At 52.3% G+C, this 16,438-nt stretch overlaps 1 protein-coding gene across 2 annotated transcripts in view; it reads left to right on the forward strand.

The window, feature by feature from the left end:
• Positions 1-8,833: 8,833 nt before the first annotated feature.
• The window catches only part of AXIN2 (axin 2), a 29,593-nt gene continuing 21,988 nt past the window's right edge, over positions 8,834-16,438 (forward strand). For both annotated transcript variants that reach the window (XM_063081058.1, XM_063081059.1), the window contains exons 1-2: positions 8,834-8,881; positions 10,880-11,808. In XM_063081058.1, the coding sequence (XP_062937128.1) occupies positions 10,994-11,808 (815 nt within the window). In that variant the 5' untranslated portion in view covers positions 8,834-8,881; positions 10,880-10,993. The remainder of the gene's footprint in view (positions 8,882-10,879; positions 11,809-16,438) is intronic.

The following is a 16,438-nucleotide window of genomic DNA, read 5'->3' on the forward strand; positions in this document are numbered from 1 at the left end:
ATTCGGAGCAGCAGACCCCCTGGGGATGGCTGGCCGCAGAGAGGATGGAAGGCAGCCTTTGTGGGGGGTAGAAAAGGTCAGAGCTCAAGGGGTGGGGGTGGGGAGGGTCAGGTCTGTTAAAGAAGAGCCAGGTTGGGGTGAAGCAGCTGCTGCAGCCACACGAAGTGGGTGGCCGCCCGAGAAAGCAGGAACGGGTGAAAGGCCATCCCAGGCTGCCTCGCACTCCCTTCCCAGGTGGCGGGCTCCGCTTTTGCACCTTTCTTGGTCTTGACCTCTGGAAGCCATTCTGCAGCTGGGGACGTCCCCACCGTGAAGGCACCGACCGTCCCTCCCCCGTGCTCTCGGCAGGCAGCCGTCTCACACCTGCCCTTCACACCTCTCCCACGGGTCTCCCGAGACTTGTTCCGGGCTTATCTGACCCTGGAATAGAGAAGGGGACGCAGAAGAAGCCCTTCTTCATCACCCTCCGCTCTTTGTGACCGTGTTTTCTGACCCCAATTCAGGCCACCAGATCTTGATCATTTTCAGATTTGTGAATTAACGGATTCGTGTGAAAAGTTTTGCAAAGGTAGACAGATTTAATGCATCAAACAGATTGATCTTCTTGAAGAAAAGGCAATTCTGCAGAAAGACTCCATTCGGGGGAGGGGAAATGGTATCATCAACTGAAAGATGTACCCTCTCGCCTTACCTGTCTCTGCTTCATCTGTTGACGTGGTGACAACCTGCGCCAGTCCTCCTTGTCTGAAAAACTGGGCTTGCTCAATAGCTTTGTATTCCGCTTAATTTCTTTTTTCTAACGTCCCTTAAGTGCTTGGGTTATCTGAGGTTATCAAGATAGATTTTACAGTTTCAATAATCAAATCTCTTTCTATGCCCTAAAGTTATCAGCAAAAGTATTTATCAAGAGAGCATTAATACCAGAAGCTGAGGCTCAGCCCACACGTTTCATTTGTGATAGTAATATTTTTGCTCAGAAAACTATTATGTCCAGCCAAACTGATCTGTGGACAATTTTTCCTTGTCTGTTCGGAGGACACTCCCAGGGCACCCTGTCATTAAAATGGTCATCAAAATAAGAAAAAAAGACTTTTCCAAAGTTTGTCTGGGCCATCCCATTCAGGAATTCCTGACCTCCCCCGTCTAAGTTCATTAACGGGGACCCTGAAGTTCACTTTCCAAAGACTGTCATCATTCAGAGAATTAGCTCCACGCCCCTGTTACTTTGGGCACTACATTTAAATCAACAATGACACTCTCACTAGCATCTTTCTTCGGGGTTCCCTATTACTCCAAAGGGACAACCAATTTCCCTCTACTAAATTTGAGTGCAATAATATTCCTATTTACCTTTTAGACCAATAGGCTCTGTCTTTCCACCGAAGAGAGAAAAGCAACTTAGGAAAAGGTGGCAGCAAAGCAAATATTGTTTTGAGTGTTGGTCAAATGCCTCTATCCTGTAACTCAGCAAAATCTCAAAATGACCTGGTTTTCCTTTCATCGTCTATTTGGAGAATTGTTTTTTTTTTAAAGATGACCGGTAAGGGGATCTTAGCCCCTGACTTGGCGTTATCAGCACCGCACTCTCCCAAGCGAGCCACGGGCCGGCCCTATTTGGAGAATTTTTATATATTTTTACAAAAACTCCCAGTAACCTTGGAAGAGCTTCAAAGATGCTATGATTATTGTCACTTCATGCTTGTTACCATTTCCCATCAACACACCATTATCTAACGAAGTGCAGAAAAGATTCACACAACCTGTATGTCTTGCAGCTTGGCAAGTCAGCCAACGTGGTCATTAGCAATATGAGCAGACAGGGCACAGTCTTATCTTATCAACGGGTCTCTTCTTGCCAAACCCTTCCCCAGAAGAGGCACCTGAATGTGTGGGTCCAGAATCTAGGCCTGGCTTAGCTGGGTGCTTCCTGCGGCATTTCAAGGCTTGACTGGGTGGGGCTCGGCTTCCGAGATCATTCACTTGGTGGGTGGCAGGCCTTGTCTTGCACCATGTGGGCCTCTCCACAGGGCTGCCTCATAATCCTTGAGAAAGCACATAAGATAAAAGTCGTAGTCTTTTCGTGATTTAATCTCAGACCTCCTGTCATGTCTGCCCTATTCCACTTATTAGAAGAGTCAGTACGTCCCACCATGCTCAAGGGGAGGAAATGACATGGTGCATGGATGTCAGGAAGTGGGGAATCAATGGGGGCCAACGTAGAGGACGCCAACCACAGCTCCTCACGACACAGCAACGAGAGGCTCGCCTCTGGCCGGGTACTTCCAAGACCCTGCTCCAGGCTGGCATCAGATCTGATTGGCCAGTGCACAGGCTTCACCAGCTGGCTAATACTGCACAGGGCACTCTTGTCCACAATCTAGTTCCACCATTTACTGAGTCCCTACCTAGGCCTGGTTCTGGGCTGAAGGGTACAAGTATCATAAAGCACGGTCCCTGTCCTCAGAGCTCATGGTTGAGTGGGAGAGCCACAGAAGCAGATTAACCACAGCGTTTTGCTAGAGGGGAGGCCCACGTGCCACAGGAGCGTGGAAGAGAGGCTCCTATCCCAGCCCAGGGAGGGGGATGGGGCAGGGCAGGAGTGAAGAAGTTGGAGAGGGTGGCCAGCTGGCGAGGGGAATCATGAGTATTAAGGCACAGAGGAAAGGAAGATTTGAGCCGCTATGAGGGACTGTGCGTGGGAGGGACATGAGGGTGGCCTCAAGAAATGGAGCTGGAGATGGGCCTGAGCAGATGCCTCGCATGCCATGCAGGTTGTGGACCTTATCTGGAAGGTCATGTGCAGCCAGGGGAGGACTGGAAGCAAGGGGAGGACGTGGCCGACTTGGGACTGCAGAACACTCACTGTGGCGGCCGCACTCTGGGGACGTGGGCAGTGGGCTGTAAGTGGCAGGCATGGAGGATATTAGAACATTTTGCTGTTCCTGGCAAGAGGTGTTAAAAGCCAGAACCATGGTGGTGGCTCTGGGTTTGGGGAGAAGGGGGTGATTCAGGGAGATTTTTAGGAGGCAGAATCAACAGGGCTGAATGCATGGGGGACTGCAGAAGGAGAGAGAGCTGCAGATAAGCCAAGCAGAACAGATCAGAATGGGCCAGTTTGAACCGTTACGATGTCATTTACCACGGCTTTCATGGAAGAGAGGCTAGGATGGGTTGAGGAGACAATGACAGGTAAGGAAACGTAGGCAGCCAGTGTAGACTTCTTGAAAGGAGTTTGCAGCCGTTTTACACTTCCCAAGTGCATTGGAGCCGATCCGGTAGGGATGAGGGCCTGGCTAAGCGTCGGCAGGCTGTTATATAATACAGCAGCACGTTGGGGATTTGATGCAGAGAATGTTCTTCTACACGGAGCAAAATCCAGAACCTCTCCGGGTGTTCAGAGGCGGCTGGTTTTCTGCCCAGCCTCCTGCCCCACCATGGCAAATCCTTTAGAGCCCCCAGGAAAGCAATTAGTCAGCATATAGAAATGCTCAAAGCAAATCAAGAAACAACCTGACATGAAAGAATAAGGAGACTTATTTCAAGCTCAGCTAAACTTCACTTTCTAGAAGTTGTTTAAAATGAGCAAAACGAGACATCAGAAGCAGAAGAAAATGTCTATGGTGATGGCTTAGGAACATAGACCTGTTTATTAGCAAAGTTTCACATGCTGCCAGTTGGAGTGACAACTTTAGGGATTCTTTTCCTATTTTTCAGTTCCTTTTCTAAAAACACCCTTTTTGGGATTTTGCGCGCGTGTGTGTGTGTGTGTGTGTGTGTGTGTGTGTGTGTGTGTCTGACACTAGAGAAGATAACTTAAGAAAACAGAACCTCTTTCTGGATTTGTTTTAATATTGATAGTTTTTTCTGGTTACAAGCTGATGTCAACTCCTAAAAGCCAAACTCCAAGACAATGAATGTCGAGATGCAGAAAAATTCGCAGTTTGTAGCCCTATTTATATTAAATATTGAAAGCACTTGAAAGTAAATCAAATTAGGAAGTTTAAAATTTTTAACTATGTTTTCAATTGAATATACCAAAGATGATATTTTTTCTTAACAAATAAGTTCCCCCAACACTTCTATGGATAGGATTTCCTAGGGAAAACTCATTTTTTCCCTCCTGCCTTCCAAATCTGCACCCTGTTATTCCCAGCCCCTCCTCTGCAAAAGAAGGCAGAGAGGCGGGGAGCTGAGTCTCACTTTGGCTCCCTCCTTCCTCCTCTCTGGCTCTGTTAAAGTCAATTCTCCCTTAGCTGGGCCGACCCCACCGAGATGCCCATGGGAACGGCTACCACCATGAAAGACCTGGTGGAGCCATCCAGGAGCAGGCTGAGGGTAGCCGAGGGCCAGGGGTCAAGGCTATAAATAGGTAGGGGCTGCATGAAGTGTGCTTCAGAGGACTTTCAGGCTCAAGCCATGTTGTGACTCTCTTAGGAAAGTACCCCAAATTGTATTTATTAGCCCTGTCGTGGAAGTCAAGACCTCCAGGTGCTCAGGCTCCCCTCTCAGCCAGTCCTGGCCTGGGCCTCCTCACCATGGTGTGGAGGAAGAGGACGGGCCAGCACTCAGGGCGCCTAGGAAGTCCAGCTCTGACAATGGACCGAGTGATCTTGGGGAAATCTCTTCACTGTCTCTTTGCTTAACTTTCCTTATTTCTCAAATGGTGAGTTGGATTAGATGACACTTGAAGGGCTCCCTGGGCTGGAGGATTCTGTTGTTTCTTTCTGGACATTGGATAGGATTGTCTTTGAAAGATGGTGGAGAGGCCCAGCCTCCCTGGGCTCTTCCAGGACCTCCCATGGTCAGCTTCCTGGGCTCGCCCTTCCCCGGGAGTGTGGCTCCTCCTTAGAGGGTATCTTTGCTTCGGAAATGGGAGTTTCTTCCCAGAACAAGTAACAGGCTATTGAGGGGACAGGGGGCTGTGCAGAAATAACCACCATGTGTTGGACACCTACTACACGTCAAGCACCATGCAGGGCATTTACCTTCTTGGTCACGCTCACAACTCACAACAGCCTTGTCCGGGAAGGTTTCCTCCACTCTCCAGGTGAACAAATGGGGACTCAGAGTGGTTAGGTAACCGACAGTGTTAGGAAAGGTTACCTGTGTCTCTCTCCACTTTCCTCCCTAAACAAAGGTACATTGTCTTAAAGTGGCACTTTTTTTCTCTTTGGCATATTCCAAAGAAATAAAAGACACAGTTACTGAATCTGAAAGAACAATGTTTTGGGTCTCAGCTCCTCTGGAGTCCCAGCTGGTGTGACTTCCCCTCCACAGTGGTTTTCGTGAGGTTGACTCAAGGTCGGAGATCTGGCCAGATGCCTCCCAGGGAGGCTTTAGTCCTTGTTTTCTGGGATTCTAGGATTTCAGCCCAGTACATAATTCCAGAAAAGAATCACTCTCTGCTTTATTAAACTTGTCTGCACTCAGGCAAAGTAGGCTGTTGATCCTCTGTAGTTTTTCTTTAAAGAGGTGGGGGGAGAGTGAGCATGTGCAGAAATCCATCACCTTGCTTTCCAGTCTCCAGGCAACCGTGCAGGATTCCAACAAGTCACATGATAGTGCCACTGCCAGGGAGAAGGGGAAAATGGAAAACTGCTATCTTGAGAGAGGGGATGGGTATAAGCAAAGGGCTTTGGATTCTCCTCTAGAAATATTATCAACAAGTAGTCAAAGACCCAGAGGCTAGCGAGAGCTTCTAGCTTCTTAGCACTTGGCCCAGGCTCCTGCTCGATGAGAAGTATACCCCCAGAAAGGAAGCTGGGGGGAAGGTACGGGGCAGGGGTGACAGCAGGGAGTTTCTGGCCTAAGGTAACCCAAGCACCTGTTCTGGAAATGAAGCTCTCGGAGGAGTAAGAAGATGCAAACCAAACTAGGCCTAGCTCCTGTGTCCCCAGGCCCAGTCACTCCTCCCTGCTGCCGGTGGCCCCACGATGATGAGGGAACAGAGGGGAGTCCCTTGGTTAAAGCTCAGCCTGTGATGATTAGGGCTGGTTGGGGGGCAGTGAAGGGTCACTGGGGACAACTTGGGAGGGGACGAAAACCACCCATGAAGACCAGGTTTCCACTTCCTTTTTGAAAGCCTCCTCTTTCTGAACATTGTTTATTTTGATTTTGGATGTTTTGATTTTTCTATCTCTCCTCCCCCACAACGTGTGTGTGTGTGTGTGTGTGTATCTGTGTGTGCCCCTACTGTTGTTTATATTGTAGATGTTTCTATGGCAATTCATCCCCCTCTGTCTACACTTTTGTTCCAATAATAACACCTTTTGTGGCCCGAAAACTCCCTGGAACTCTCCAGAGACAGTTTTGCTCTTGGGATTCCTAGGGTTGACAAGGAGGGTAGGTGTACCCTTGGCCCTGAGTCTCATATGCCAGCTCAGAGCTGGTGGCTGAGAGCAGTCGTGGGCCATTCACCCTTAATGATTCTGGAAGGTCGGCTGTTAGAGCCAACCAGTTTTCTTGCACCTAACTGTAGTCCCAAGGCAAAGATGAGTCATCAGGGCCATGCTCTTTCTCTGCCTTTCCCAGCTGGCCTCCAGGTGACAGCATTTCATAGCCAGCCTAGACTGCTGGCTTTACACCAAGCTGGCTGTCTGGGGCAGTGAGACTGGGGGGCAGACTGTGGATGGACACAGCGAGGCAGGTCTTGGGAAGGGAGATGCCACCTGCTATGCTCAGGAGCTGGAGAGTTTGGCAGCCTGGGCTGCAAGAGCTCTCTAGTCCTTGTCACAGCCCCATAGGCTGGGGGTGGATGGAGAATGCAGTCCTGGGCTGCATGTCCTTTTCCAGCTGATCATGGGTGGCAGATCTCCCCTCTAGTTTTCTATGAAAATGACAGTCACATTTCTTGCATGTTTTAAAGTTCTGAAGGCCTAATGATAGGCCTTCTCTGCATGTAAACGGGCTTGTTATCCATTAAGTTCATCAAGAAAGTAAATAAAGAAAAAGCCAGTAGAGTTGGAGAGTGAAAGCCTTGCACAGCCCAGCTGAGGCTGTGGCTCTGCCTTTCACCTGTCGGATCTCTTGGTTCACACTTTTACGGTTTTTAAAAGGAAGAAAAGTTAATTATTAGTTCATAACATGAGGACTCATTCTATAGCAATAGATAAATAATGTTCTGGGTTTGTGGCACATTTTCTTAGTTTAAGGGAGAAGGTTGTGCATTATACACATTCTGGGGGGAACGTGAGGAGGAATTCAAAGGTGACAACGGGGTGAGGAGTTTTCAATACTTTAAAACCACGTGCGGAGAGGAAAAAAGACATTCCATGTCTGTCTAATCTGTAACATATGGAGGATGGGGGGCGTTTGGATGAGAGCAGAGGGTATGCAGTTGTTACGAAGAGACAGTCTTTGCGTGCTGAATGAGGATTCTCCTGGCCAGGCACGTTTGGGAAGTTGGGGTTAAATCTTCCGGGAACTGAGGCAGGCTTCCCAACGCGGTGTCAGGGAGCTACTCCAGCACTCAGGCAGACTCACAACCCCATCTTTACACACCCCTAAACGCAAACCATCCGCAAACCGTGGCCCTGTCTTTACCCAAACTCAGACACACGCTCACAGAGCCACGCGCACGCCTCCCGCGTCCGGGCCCGCATACGTCCTGTGACCGTCGGCCAGTCCGTCCCAGGCCTACAGCTCCCTTTACAAGCTCCTCCAAACCCAAATTCCCAGGGAAACTTGAAGAGAAGTAGAAAAGTGTTTGATGATAGGAAAAAAAAAAAAATCTGCTTGCTTGCAGTTCTGGCGATGGCCAGAATGCTACCAGAAACTGTTGCATTCCAGAGCTGGGGAGGGCGAGCGCAGGCAGGAGGCGGTGGCAAGGAGGGCCAAGAGGCCGGAGAACTTGAAAGACGAAATCAGAACGCCGGCTGAGAACGCCCCCGGGCCGCTGGGGGCGGGCAGGGGGCGGAGGAGGGCCGGGGAAGAGTTAACGCGGGAGCGGAGCGTGCGGCGGGGGCGGGCCCGGCTCGGGGCGCTGTTCCTTTAAGGCGGGCGGCGCGGGCCGGCCGAGCGCTGCTGTGATTGGCGCGGCGGGATCAGTGGCTCCGCGAGTCGGACCCGGGGGAGTCGGCTGGAGCCGGCTGCGCTTTGATAAGGTCCTGGCAACTTAGTAACGACCCGAGAGCCGGGAAATAAAAATAGCCCCTCAGAGCCAGGGATTTCGGGGCCGCGCGGCGGCCGAGGTGCTCGCCTCCCCCACCGAAAGCCCTGCTGTAAAAGGTGCGGGCGGAGGTTGGGGCTGGCGGAGCCGCTTCAAAGAAAAGCCCCTCTTGGGCTGAGGGCGAGGTCGCGCTCAGCCGCGTCGTGGGCTCAGGGGACTCGAGGGGACCCGACCGGGCCGAGGCCCGGCCGGGAGGGAGGTGCGGTTCGAAAGGCCGCTCGGAGGGGCCGCGGGGGCGCGGGGGGCGGCCCGGGGCGCGGCCGCCGCGTATCTCCCTTTCAGGACCGTGCGCTCGGCTCGCGCCTTTGAAGTGCACAGTTAAATCCACGGCGCAGTTTTTGTTGGAAGCGCCCGGAGGACATTTGGTGCGCCGAGTGCTGCTGGAAGCAGGACCTGTGTGGAAAGCCGGGCCGGGCGGGGGCCGGAGGGGCCGGGCCGGCCGCGGCGGGGGCGGAGGCCCGCTCGGATCTTCTGTATACGCGGGGCGGTGGGGCACGCCGCCCGCCAACCCCCGCGGGTGGATCTCGCTCTGATCCCGGGGTGGTTGTCTCCCCGCACCCCTTCCCCCGCCGCGCGACTCCCCATGTTTCCCGACGCCCGGGCCGGCCCGGGAGGGCCCGGGGCTGCCGCTGCGAGCCGAGCCGGGGGTCGGGGCCGGGGCCCCGCCCGGGGCGCCTGCGAGGTCTCGCCGCGGAGCGCGCGCGCGGATCAATGGTGAGTGCCGAGGCCGCGGCGGCCCGCGCGCTTTGATGTGCGGGGCGGCCCTTTGAAGTCGGCAGGCCGGCTATTTCGGGGCGCGCTCGGGGCCGGCGCGGAGGGGAGCGTGGGCCGGGCGCCCAGCGCTCCGGGGGCCTTGGCCGGGCCGCCCTGCGCCGCAGCCCCCTCCCCAGCGCGGGGGCCGGGGTAGCGGGGCCCGGCGAGGAGACTTCTCCAAGTAGCGGCGGGGGCGGGGAGGGGGCAGGTCCCCCCTGGGCTCCGCCGCTGTGGTGGTGGTGGATGAGTCGAGGTGTGAGCGCGCGCGAGCGCCTCTGGAAGGTGGGATGAGAGGGTGGCGGCGCCCCGCGTGCCCGCCCCCGCCCCATCCTCCCGCCCACTTCTCTCCCCCTCCTCGCTCCCCTCCCAGCCGCGGGTCCGCGCTAAGGGGCCCGGAGCACTTACGGAGGCTCAGTCTGCGCACAGGACCGGCCCGAGCCCGGGCGCCCGCGTCCCCCGCGTCCCTCCTCCCCGCCCGGGCCCCGCGACCCTGGCCGCCCCGGCCCCTTTTGCGGAGAGGCAGAGACTCCGCGCGTCGCCATTTGTGGACTAGGCTGCTGCTCTCCGTGCTTTTTCTGCGGGCGCTTCCGCGAGCGGCGACGCCGGGGACCCCCGCCTGGGCTCGGGGCGCTGCTCGCGCGTCCCAGGGCTCCAGCCCCGCGCTCCGCGGTCTGCTTGCCGGGGTTCTGGAGGCGTTCGGTTGGATTTGGGCCGGGGGGCCGGGTCGTAGGGGCTCGGAGGAGATGAGAGGCCGGCCTTGGCGGCCTGCGTCTTCCAGGTAACGGGGCCGCCCACCTCTCCGCCCGGGTAGCGCGGCTCTACCGGCAGCCCGGCCGCTCGGCGGGCCGCGTTGCCCAGCCCGGCGGCCTCAGCGGCCTGAGGGCCTGGGCGGGGGCGGCGTTCACCCACCCCAGGCCCGGGGTCGCACCCCGTTCCCCCCGGCACGCCCTGGCTTTGATCTTTTCCATCTTAGGGAAAGCGGCTTGTTTATTGGCTAGATAAGACTTTTTTCTTTTGGAAAAAAGACAGGCTTGGGATCGGTAGAGTTTGGGATTCTTGGCACAGGCAGGAGTAGCGTGAGACGGCTTCTGATCCGGTTTTGTAGGGTTTGCGGCTCCGGGAGGTGGGCTGGGAGGACGGGGGCGGTGGGTCCCGAGGCTTCTCTGATCTCTGGCAAAGTTTGAAGATCAAAGCCTGGACCGAGTGAGTTGGTTTCTGGTTTGGGGGAGCAGGGAAGACAGAGGGGTAGACTGAGCCGAATTCTTGGCGGGGTTGGGGAGGGGGCGCGCAGCGAGCATTTACGTGTGGGTTGGGTGGGGGAGTCTGCACGCTGAGTCCGGGAGTCCGGGAGCCCATTCCGCCTGTGCTGGGCGGTCTTCTTTAGGGCGAGGATCTTCTGAATTTTTAAGGAGTGGGAAGGGGGAGCTTAGAGAGAGGGGGGTGAGTGGGGGGAATGGGAACCAGATGCCGGGGAAGGGTACACTTGGAGCTCGAGTTATCTGTGCAGAGCCGAGTGGGGAAATTTACCGAAATTGGTTTCACCTGCACACAGCCCAGCGGCTGGGAGTGCGCCTCTTTGGAAGTGATGCTGTCGGGGGAGGGGAGGCGCGAGGTTAGCTGCCCAGACCCAGCGGGTTTTTGGAAGGTTGTGTCTTACACCTCCCTTGTCCCTCTGCCGCCCCCCCCCCCCCCCCGCCCTTGCTCCCACCTCACCTCCCCCGCCCCTTTCCCCCCTCCCCCCACCCTCTAAAAGTGTTGCTGGGAGCTCAGATTTCGCCTTTGAAAAAGCAGCGTGTGATACTTTAGATGAGCACCTCGCAGATAGCTGGGTTGCTTGATTTGAATTTGAGGAGTTGAAAAGCCTGTTTACTTTCTTGCTTTGATGTTGGGTAGATCTGGTTTTGATTAGATCAATACCCTTTTCTCTCTCCCCACCTCCCCCTTTCCTTTTCTTTCCAGAGAGGAGGCTCAGATGAGCCCCTGCTGACTTGAGAGAAAGAGAGACCACGCCGATTGCCCAGAGGAACTGGAAGAAGAGAAATCCCCAAAGTCAGTGAGAAGAGCTCCCTCACCATGAGTAGCGCTGTATTGGTGACTCGCCTCCCGGACCCCAGCAGCAGCTTCCGAGAGGATGCCCCGCGACCCCCGGTTCCCGGGGAAGAAGGGGAGACCCCACCATGCCCGCCTGGGGTGGGCAAGGGCCAAGTCACCAAGCCCATGCCTGTCTCCTCCAATGCCAGGCGGAACGAAGATGGGTTGGGGGAGCCCGAGGGGCGGGCATCCCCGGATTCCCCTCTGACCAGGTGGACCAAGTCCTTGCACTCCTTGTTGGGCGATCAAGACGGTGCTTACCTCTTCCGGACTTTTCTGGAGAGGGAAAAGTGCGTGGATACCTTAGACTTCTGGTTTGCCTGCAATGGATTCAGGCAGATGAACCTGAAGGATACCAAAACTTTACGAGTAGCCAAAGCGATCTATAAAAGGTACATTGAGAACAACAGCATTGTCTCCAAGCAGCTGAAACCTGCCACCAAGACCTACATAAGAGATGGCATCAAGAAGCAGCAGATTGATTCCATCATGTTTGACCAGGCACAGACTGAGGTTCAGTCGGTGATGGAGGAAAATGCCTACCAGATGTTTTTGACTTCTGATATATACCTCGAATATGTGAGGAGTGGGGGAGAAAACACAGCTTACATGAGTAACGGGGGACTGGGGAGCCTAAAGGTCGTGTGTGGCTATCTCCCCACTTTGAATGAAGAAGAGGAGTGGACTTGTGCTGACTTCAAGTGCAAACTTTCACCCACTGTGGTTGGCTTGTCCAGCAAAACTCTGAGGGCTACAGCAAGTGTAAGGTCCACGGAAACTGTTGAAAATGGATACAGGTAAGACTTCAGGGGCTGTGGGGACGGGTTGAAGGATGATATGGACTTTGCAGATGCTTTCAGTTAGAAAGGGTGATTGGATGGATGGATATGCTGCGGAAGCTGACAAAGGTCTGTTGAGAACCAGGACCGCTGGCCGTGAACGCTTTGATCTTGCTTTTTGTTGTTTTAAGGGGGAAAAAAGTGATGTACATGCAGCTAAATTCCTGCAGTCTTCCAGTGCTAACTTCAAACAGTGGCAAGCAGTATTCATTAATGTGGGTTACTTATTATTCTAGACTAGAGTCTTAGAAGGGGTTGAGAGGGAGAGACAGAGGACAGCAGCTTTTGATGCTTCTGAGTCACCAGATCCACTGAGCACCGGTTTTGGAAGGGGTCATTTCACCACTAATCAGTAGCGAGTGGAATTAATATGGCTAGGGAGGCAGCTGGGTTGAGGTGGAGGCACAGGAAGTAACGTGTGTACCCACTGAGGGGTAAGTGGGATCTTTTGAACTTTTATGTTAAGATAAGAGCCAGCAATTGGCTTAACAACTGGTTCTCTTTGTAGAATTAGATATTTACCCAGCAAGAAATGCTTCTTACTAGGGAAGACCCTGTGACTTTCCCGAATGAAGGACCCTTAGCTTTAGAGTCTGCTGGTATATTAATCCAGGTTTTAAATTCTTGTGAGTCTGAGGGTCAGAGCTCAGTGATTATTTTGTTGCTTAGTTCCTATGGAGAAGGGGTCTTGGCCTGGGAGGACTGGGGCCCTGGAGTACTTTGTTCTTTTGAGGCTTCAAAGACAATAGTCATTTACAGAATGGCCAAGTCTTAAGATTCTTGACCTTTGGAGGCAACTTCAGACCTTCTGTTAGGATGTGTTTTTCTGTTTCTTTCCCCTCCCCTCTTAATTCTGGGTTGTTGCTTTAGACCTGCATGGGGCGGCACTTGATTGCGATCTGAATGGCTTATCTTGCTCCTATCCATGTGAATTTCTCTGTGTGTTAGGAACCCAGGAAGTGACCTGCTAGCTGCCTCTAGAGATTTCCCTTTCTCTGTAGGATGTGGCCTCCAGTGTCCGGTCACAGCAGGAGGAGAAGTAGGCACCAGATAGTTGATCCTAAGCCTCTTTGGGTAGTCAGGTCTGAGCCTGGCAGGGGCGGCCAGGAGAGTTGACTGCTGGCAAGGAGGGGCATGCCTTGTTCTCCAACCACCAGGGGGCATTCTTACAGCCCTGGGGACCAGTTTAGCTGCACTCAGCCATCTGGTCTACACCTAAGTGGAGCCGGGTTAAATTTTGCAAGGAGAATTAGGATGACATGACTGAGTTGTTTCAGTGTTGTCATGCTTATGGATTTAGGTTGTTTTGGAGGAAGATTTGGGGTCTGGCCTCTGCAGCAGGTTAGTCCTTGGGCACCTGCTCCATTATGAAAACACTGGAGTAAACCTCGGTGCTGGCCTCCTTGCCCTCCAGCTTGGCAGCCGTAGCTGAGACTACTTAAGGCCTGTGGTAAGGCTGCTTTTCCAGGGGCCTTCTGACAGTAGGGCTTCTGTGTCTCCCAATGTCAGGACCCAGAGTGTCGCCTTTGTAAATAGCACAGTGTGTGGTTTTGGATGCCATCTGTAAGAAAGCGCTCCCCAGGCAGGACTCTGCTGTGGCTCCTCCTCTTTGTAGGTGGGCAGTATAGACCCAGCCTTGGCATGCCTCCTCCCCCTTCCAGAGGCTTCCTCTGGGACATTACCAGGATTAAACTTGTTGAAGATTACTCATGTGAAGCCTTTGAGATCCTGGAGGCAGGGCAAAAGATCTGTTTTCTAGGGCTGCCTTCTTGGTTATCAACTGTGGGCATTGTTGATACAAAGATGACAGCTTTGCATTGACCTTGAGTTTCCATACTAGATTCATATGTGCTTTCTCCCGCTGTTGGATTGAAACAAAGCATTTTACCTGGACCACATGAAGCCTGCATTTCTTAACTGGCCATTGTCAAAGAGAATTTAAGATATATCCAAATGATCTAATTTCATTTTAACATGTGAGATATTTGAGTGTATGTACAGTGTATTTGGAGGTGTCCTGAGTTATTCAAAATCTAGGTTCCAGCCTACTTCACCATTTACTACCTGAGTTGCAGCCTTTCTGAACCCCATGTGCCCATCTGTAAAATGGGTGGGCACTATCCCTTCTATGTCACTGGGTTGTTATTAGTATCAAAGTAATAAACATGAAGACCTTTTATAAAGAGAAACATTTTGAACAGATGTAAAGTGTTATAATTAGTAAGTTAATAATCATAGTAATTGGGTATGTGAAAAGGGAACTAGGTTAGAATGTCTCTTTCAAAGAGTGACTTTTGAGTTTTAGCTCCTTTTTCATTGTAAAGTTTTAGAGTACCCCCTTTCCATGTCTTAACTTTCTGTACTTATTGAACTTACTCAAGTCTGTCTTTCCAGCTGGTTCTTGGAATGTAGGGATCCCACTTAACTTTTTTTTTTTTTTTTTTTTAAAGATGACCGGTAAGGGGATGTTAACCCTTGACTTGGTGTTGTCAGCACCACGCTCTCCCAAGTGAGCTAACCAGCCATCCCTATATAGGGATCCGAACCATGGCCTTGGTGTTATCAGCACCACACTCTCCCAAGTGAGCCACAGGCCGGCCCTCCATTTAACTCTTATGTCTAATTCCACCTCTTCCCTCCCCCATACTCCTCGTGCAAAGTACCTGGCAGATGGGACAGGCTTACTAAGTTAGTAAGATGAATGAAACAGAAAACATGCTTCATGCTGAGGGTCTCTCGTCAGCTGTTGAGGAGCTGTCTTGGCAACCGGATGTTCAGGGCCAGGGCGTTGGTCAGCCTTCCAAGCACTGTTTGCCTTGGGCACTCAGAGGAGCCTCATTTTTAACGACTTGTTTGTGTCCTTACTGATTTGGTGTCAGGTTTAATATAAATAGTTGGGACGGAAGAGCAGGAATTATCCTCCGAGGGAAGGACTCTGGTTTGCAGTGGTTGAGTGGGATGCCTGGGCTTTTGATGGTCTCTATAAATAACCTAGAGCAAAAGGACCTGTTGGCAAGAGCACGTGTAAAAACCCCAGCACACAAACACACACACAGGGTCGAGGTGTTGCGAAGGGGGGTTGTGGAATTAGGCACTCAGCCCAGCATTTATTTTGAGAAGGGGAATACGGCGTTGGGTGCACAGAGTGCTCCCTGTGTCCTTGCCTTTCTGCACTGGCCCTTGTGTGCTCCTGCCCAAGGCGGTCGCATCTGCCTCCCATCAGGCCCTCTGCTCTGGCCTCACTTAAAATAAGATGGCCCAGCAGATGGCCCTCTGCTGGCTCCCAGCGCTTCCTGTTCTCTGAAAGAACTCGCTGATGAGGCCCGTTTTTGTGCGAAGCCATTGGAATCAAACTTGGCTTCATTTATCAAAGAAAATGATGCCATAGGAAAGATATGCTAGAAGCAGTAGTTCACAGTCAGAGGATGCGAGCTCTGATGAAGGCAGTTTGCTAAGACACACTCGTAGAAGTTTGCCTGTTTTCAAAAGGCCCAGTTGCCGCTGGCTGTTTGAGTCCCAGGCCCTTATCTGAATGCCTCTGATCTTGCCTTGGGAAGTGCTTGTTGAAGAGGGTGTGGCCTTTTGGGCAGTGACCTTGTGAGTAAATTGTCAGAGGTCTCTTGGGAAGCCCTAAATGCACAGCCATAGAAGCAAATACTTAAGTTGTTTTGAGAGGGGACCCAGAAGGAGGCCCAGAAGTTCCATTCTCTTGTGCTTTCTGTATGGGGCCTTTGCTCTGGTCTATGGGGAGGGGCAGGGACTGCAACTTCTCATCAAGATAAGATAAAAATGGGGGTGGGGGTGGGGAAGCAACATTTCCTTTCCCTGAAGGTCCCAGGAGCCTCTGCTACCTGCCCGCTGAGAACCATGTGCATTCTGAAGTTGCAGCCTAGGTCTGTGGATGCACACTGCGAAATCTGCAACACAGGCCTGCGCACTCTGTAGGAATTTTAAATCCTTGCAGCAGCTGGGAGCACAACAGTCCTGAAGAAATAATCAAAGCATCTGGGTACAATTACTGTAGCATGGTCGAGTTTCTTTCCTCCCTTTTTAAAAAATAATCACAAGAAAACAGCTCTAATCCGTTTTCTTAAAGTTATGTGGCGCTTTTGACAAAGTTCTTGGTTCTTAAAAACCGAGTCTCTGTCTCTCCCAACAACCTTGTCTCCTCGCTTCACCTCGTCTTGTTATGACTGTAGGAAAATCCAAGTACTTTACTGCAGTCACCTGACTAAAGAGCAGTGTATTCCATTTTTAATGACTGGTCACACAGCAGTCCTCTGTTTTGGAAGTGAAGGGAGGCGAGTTTATTTTGGGACCTAGTGCTGAACAGTCAGGGCAAAGCTGTGTGAGCGCACACCGGGCTTGAGTTATGTGTCTTTTCTGTCAGGGAAGAAAGAATGTCTCTTGAGTCATTTTCTCCCCACAGAGGCTAAAGTAGAATCTTACATTTGAGACGTTGTGGATGTGTTAATACCACCAAGATAACAGGACTGAGGGCATGGAAAGAGTGTTGGAATGCTGTTTAAGGCTGTTTTGGCTTTTTGGATCTTGTACTATGCCCCTTAAACTAAAAACCTTTTCAGCA

This window comes from Cynocephalus volans, chromosome 16 (genome assembly GCF_027409185.1).
Source record: "Cynocephalus volans isolate mCynVol1 chromosome 16, mCynVol1.pri, whole genome shotgun sequence".
NCBI classification, from domain to species: domain Eukaryota; kingdom Metazoa; phylum Chordata; class Mammalia; order Dermoptera; family Cynocephalidae; genus Cynocephalus; species Cynocephalus volans.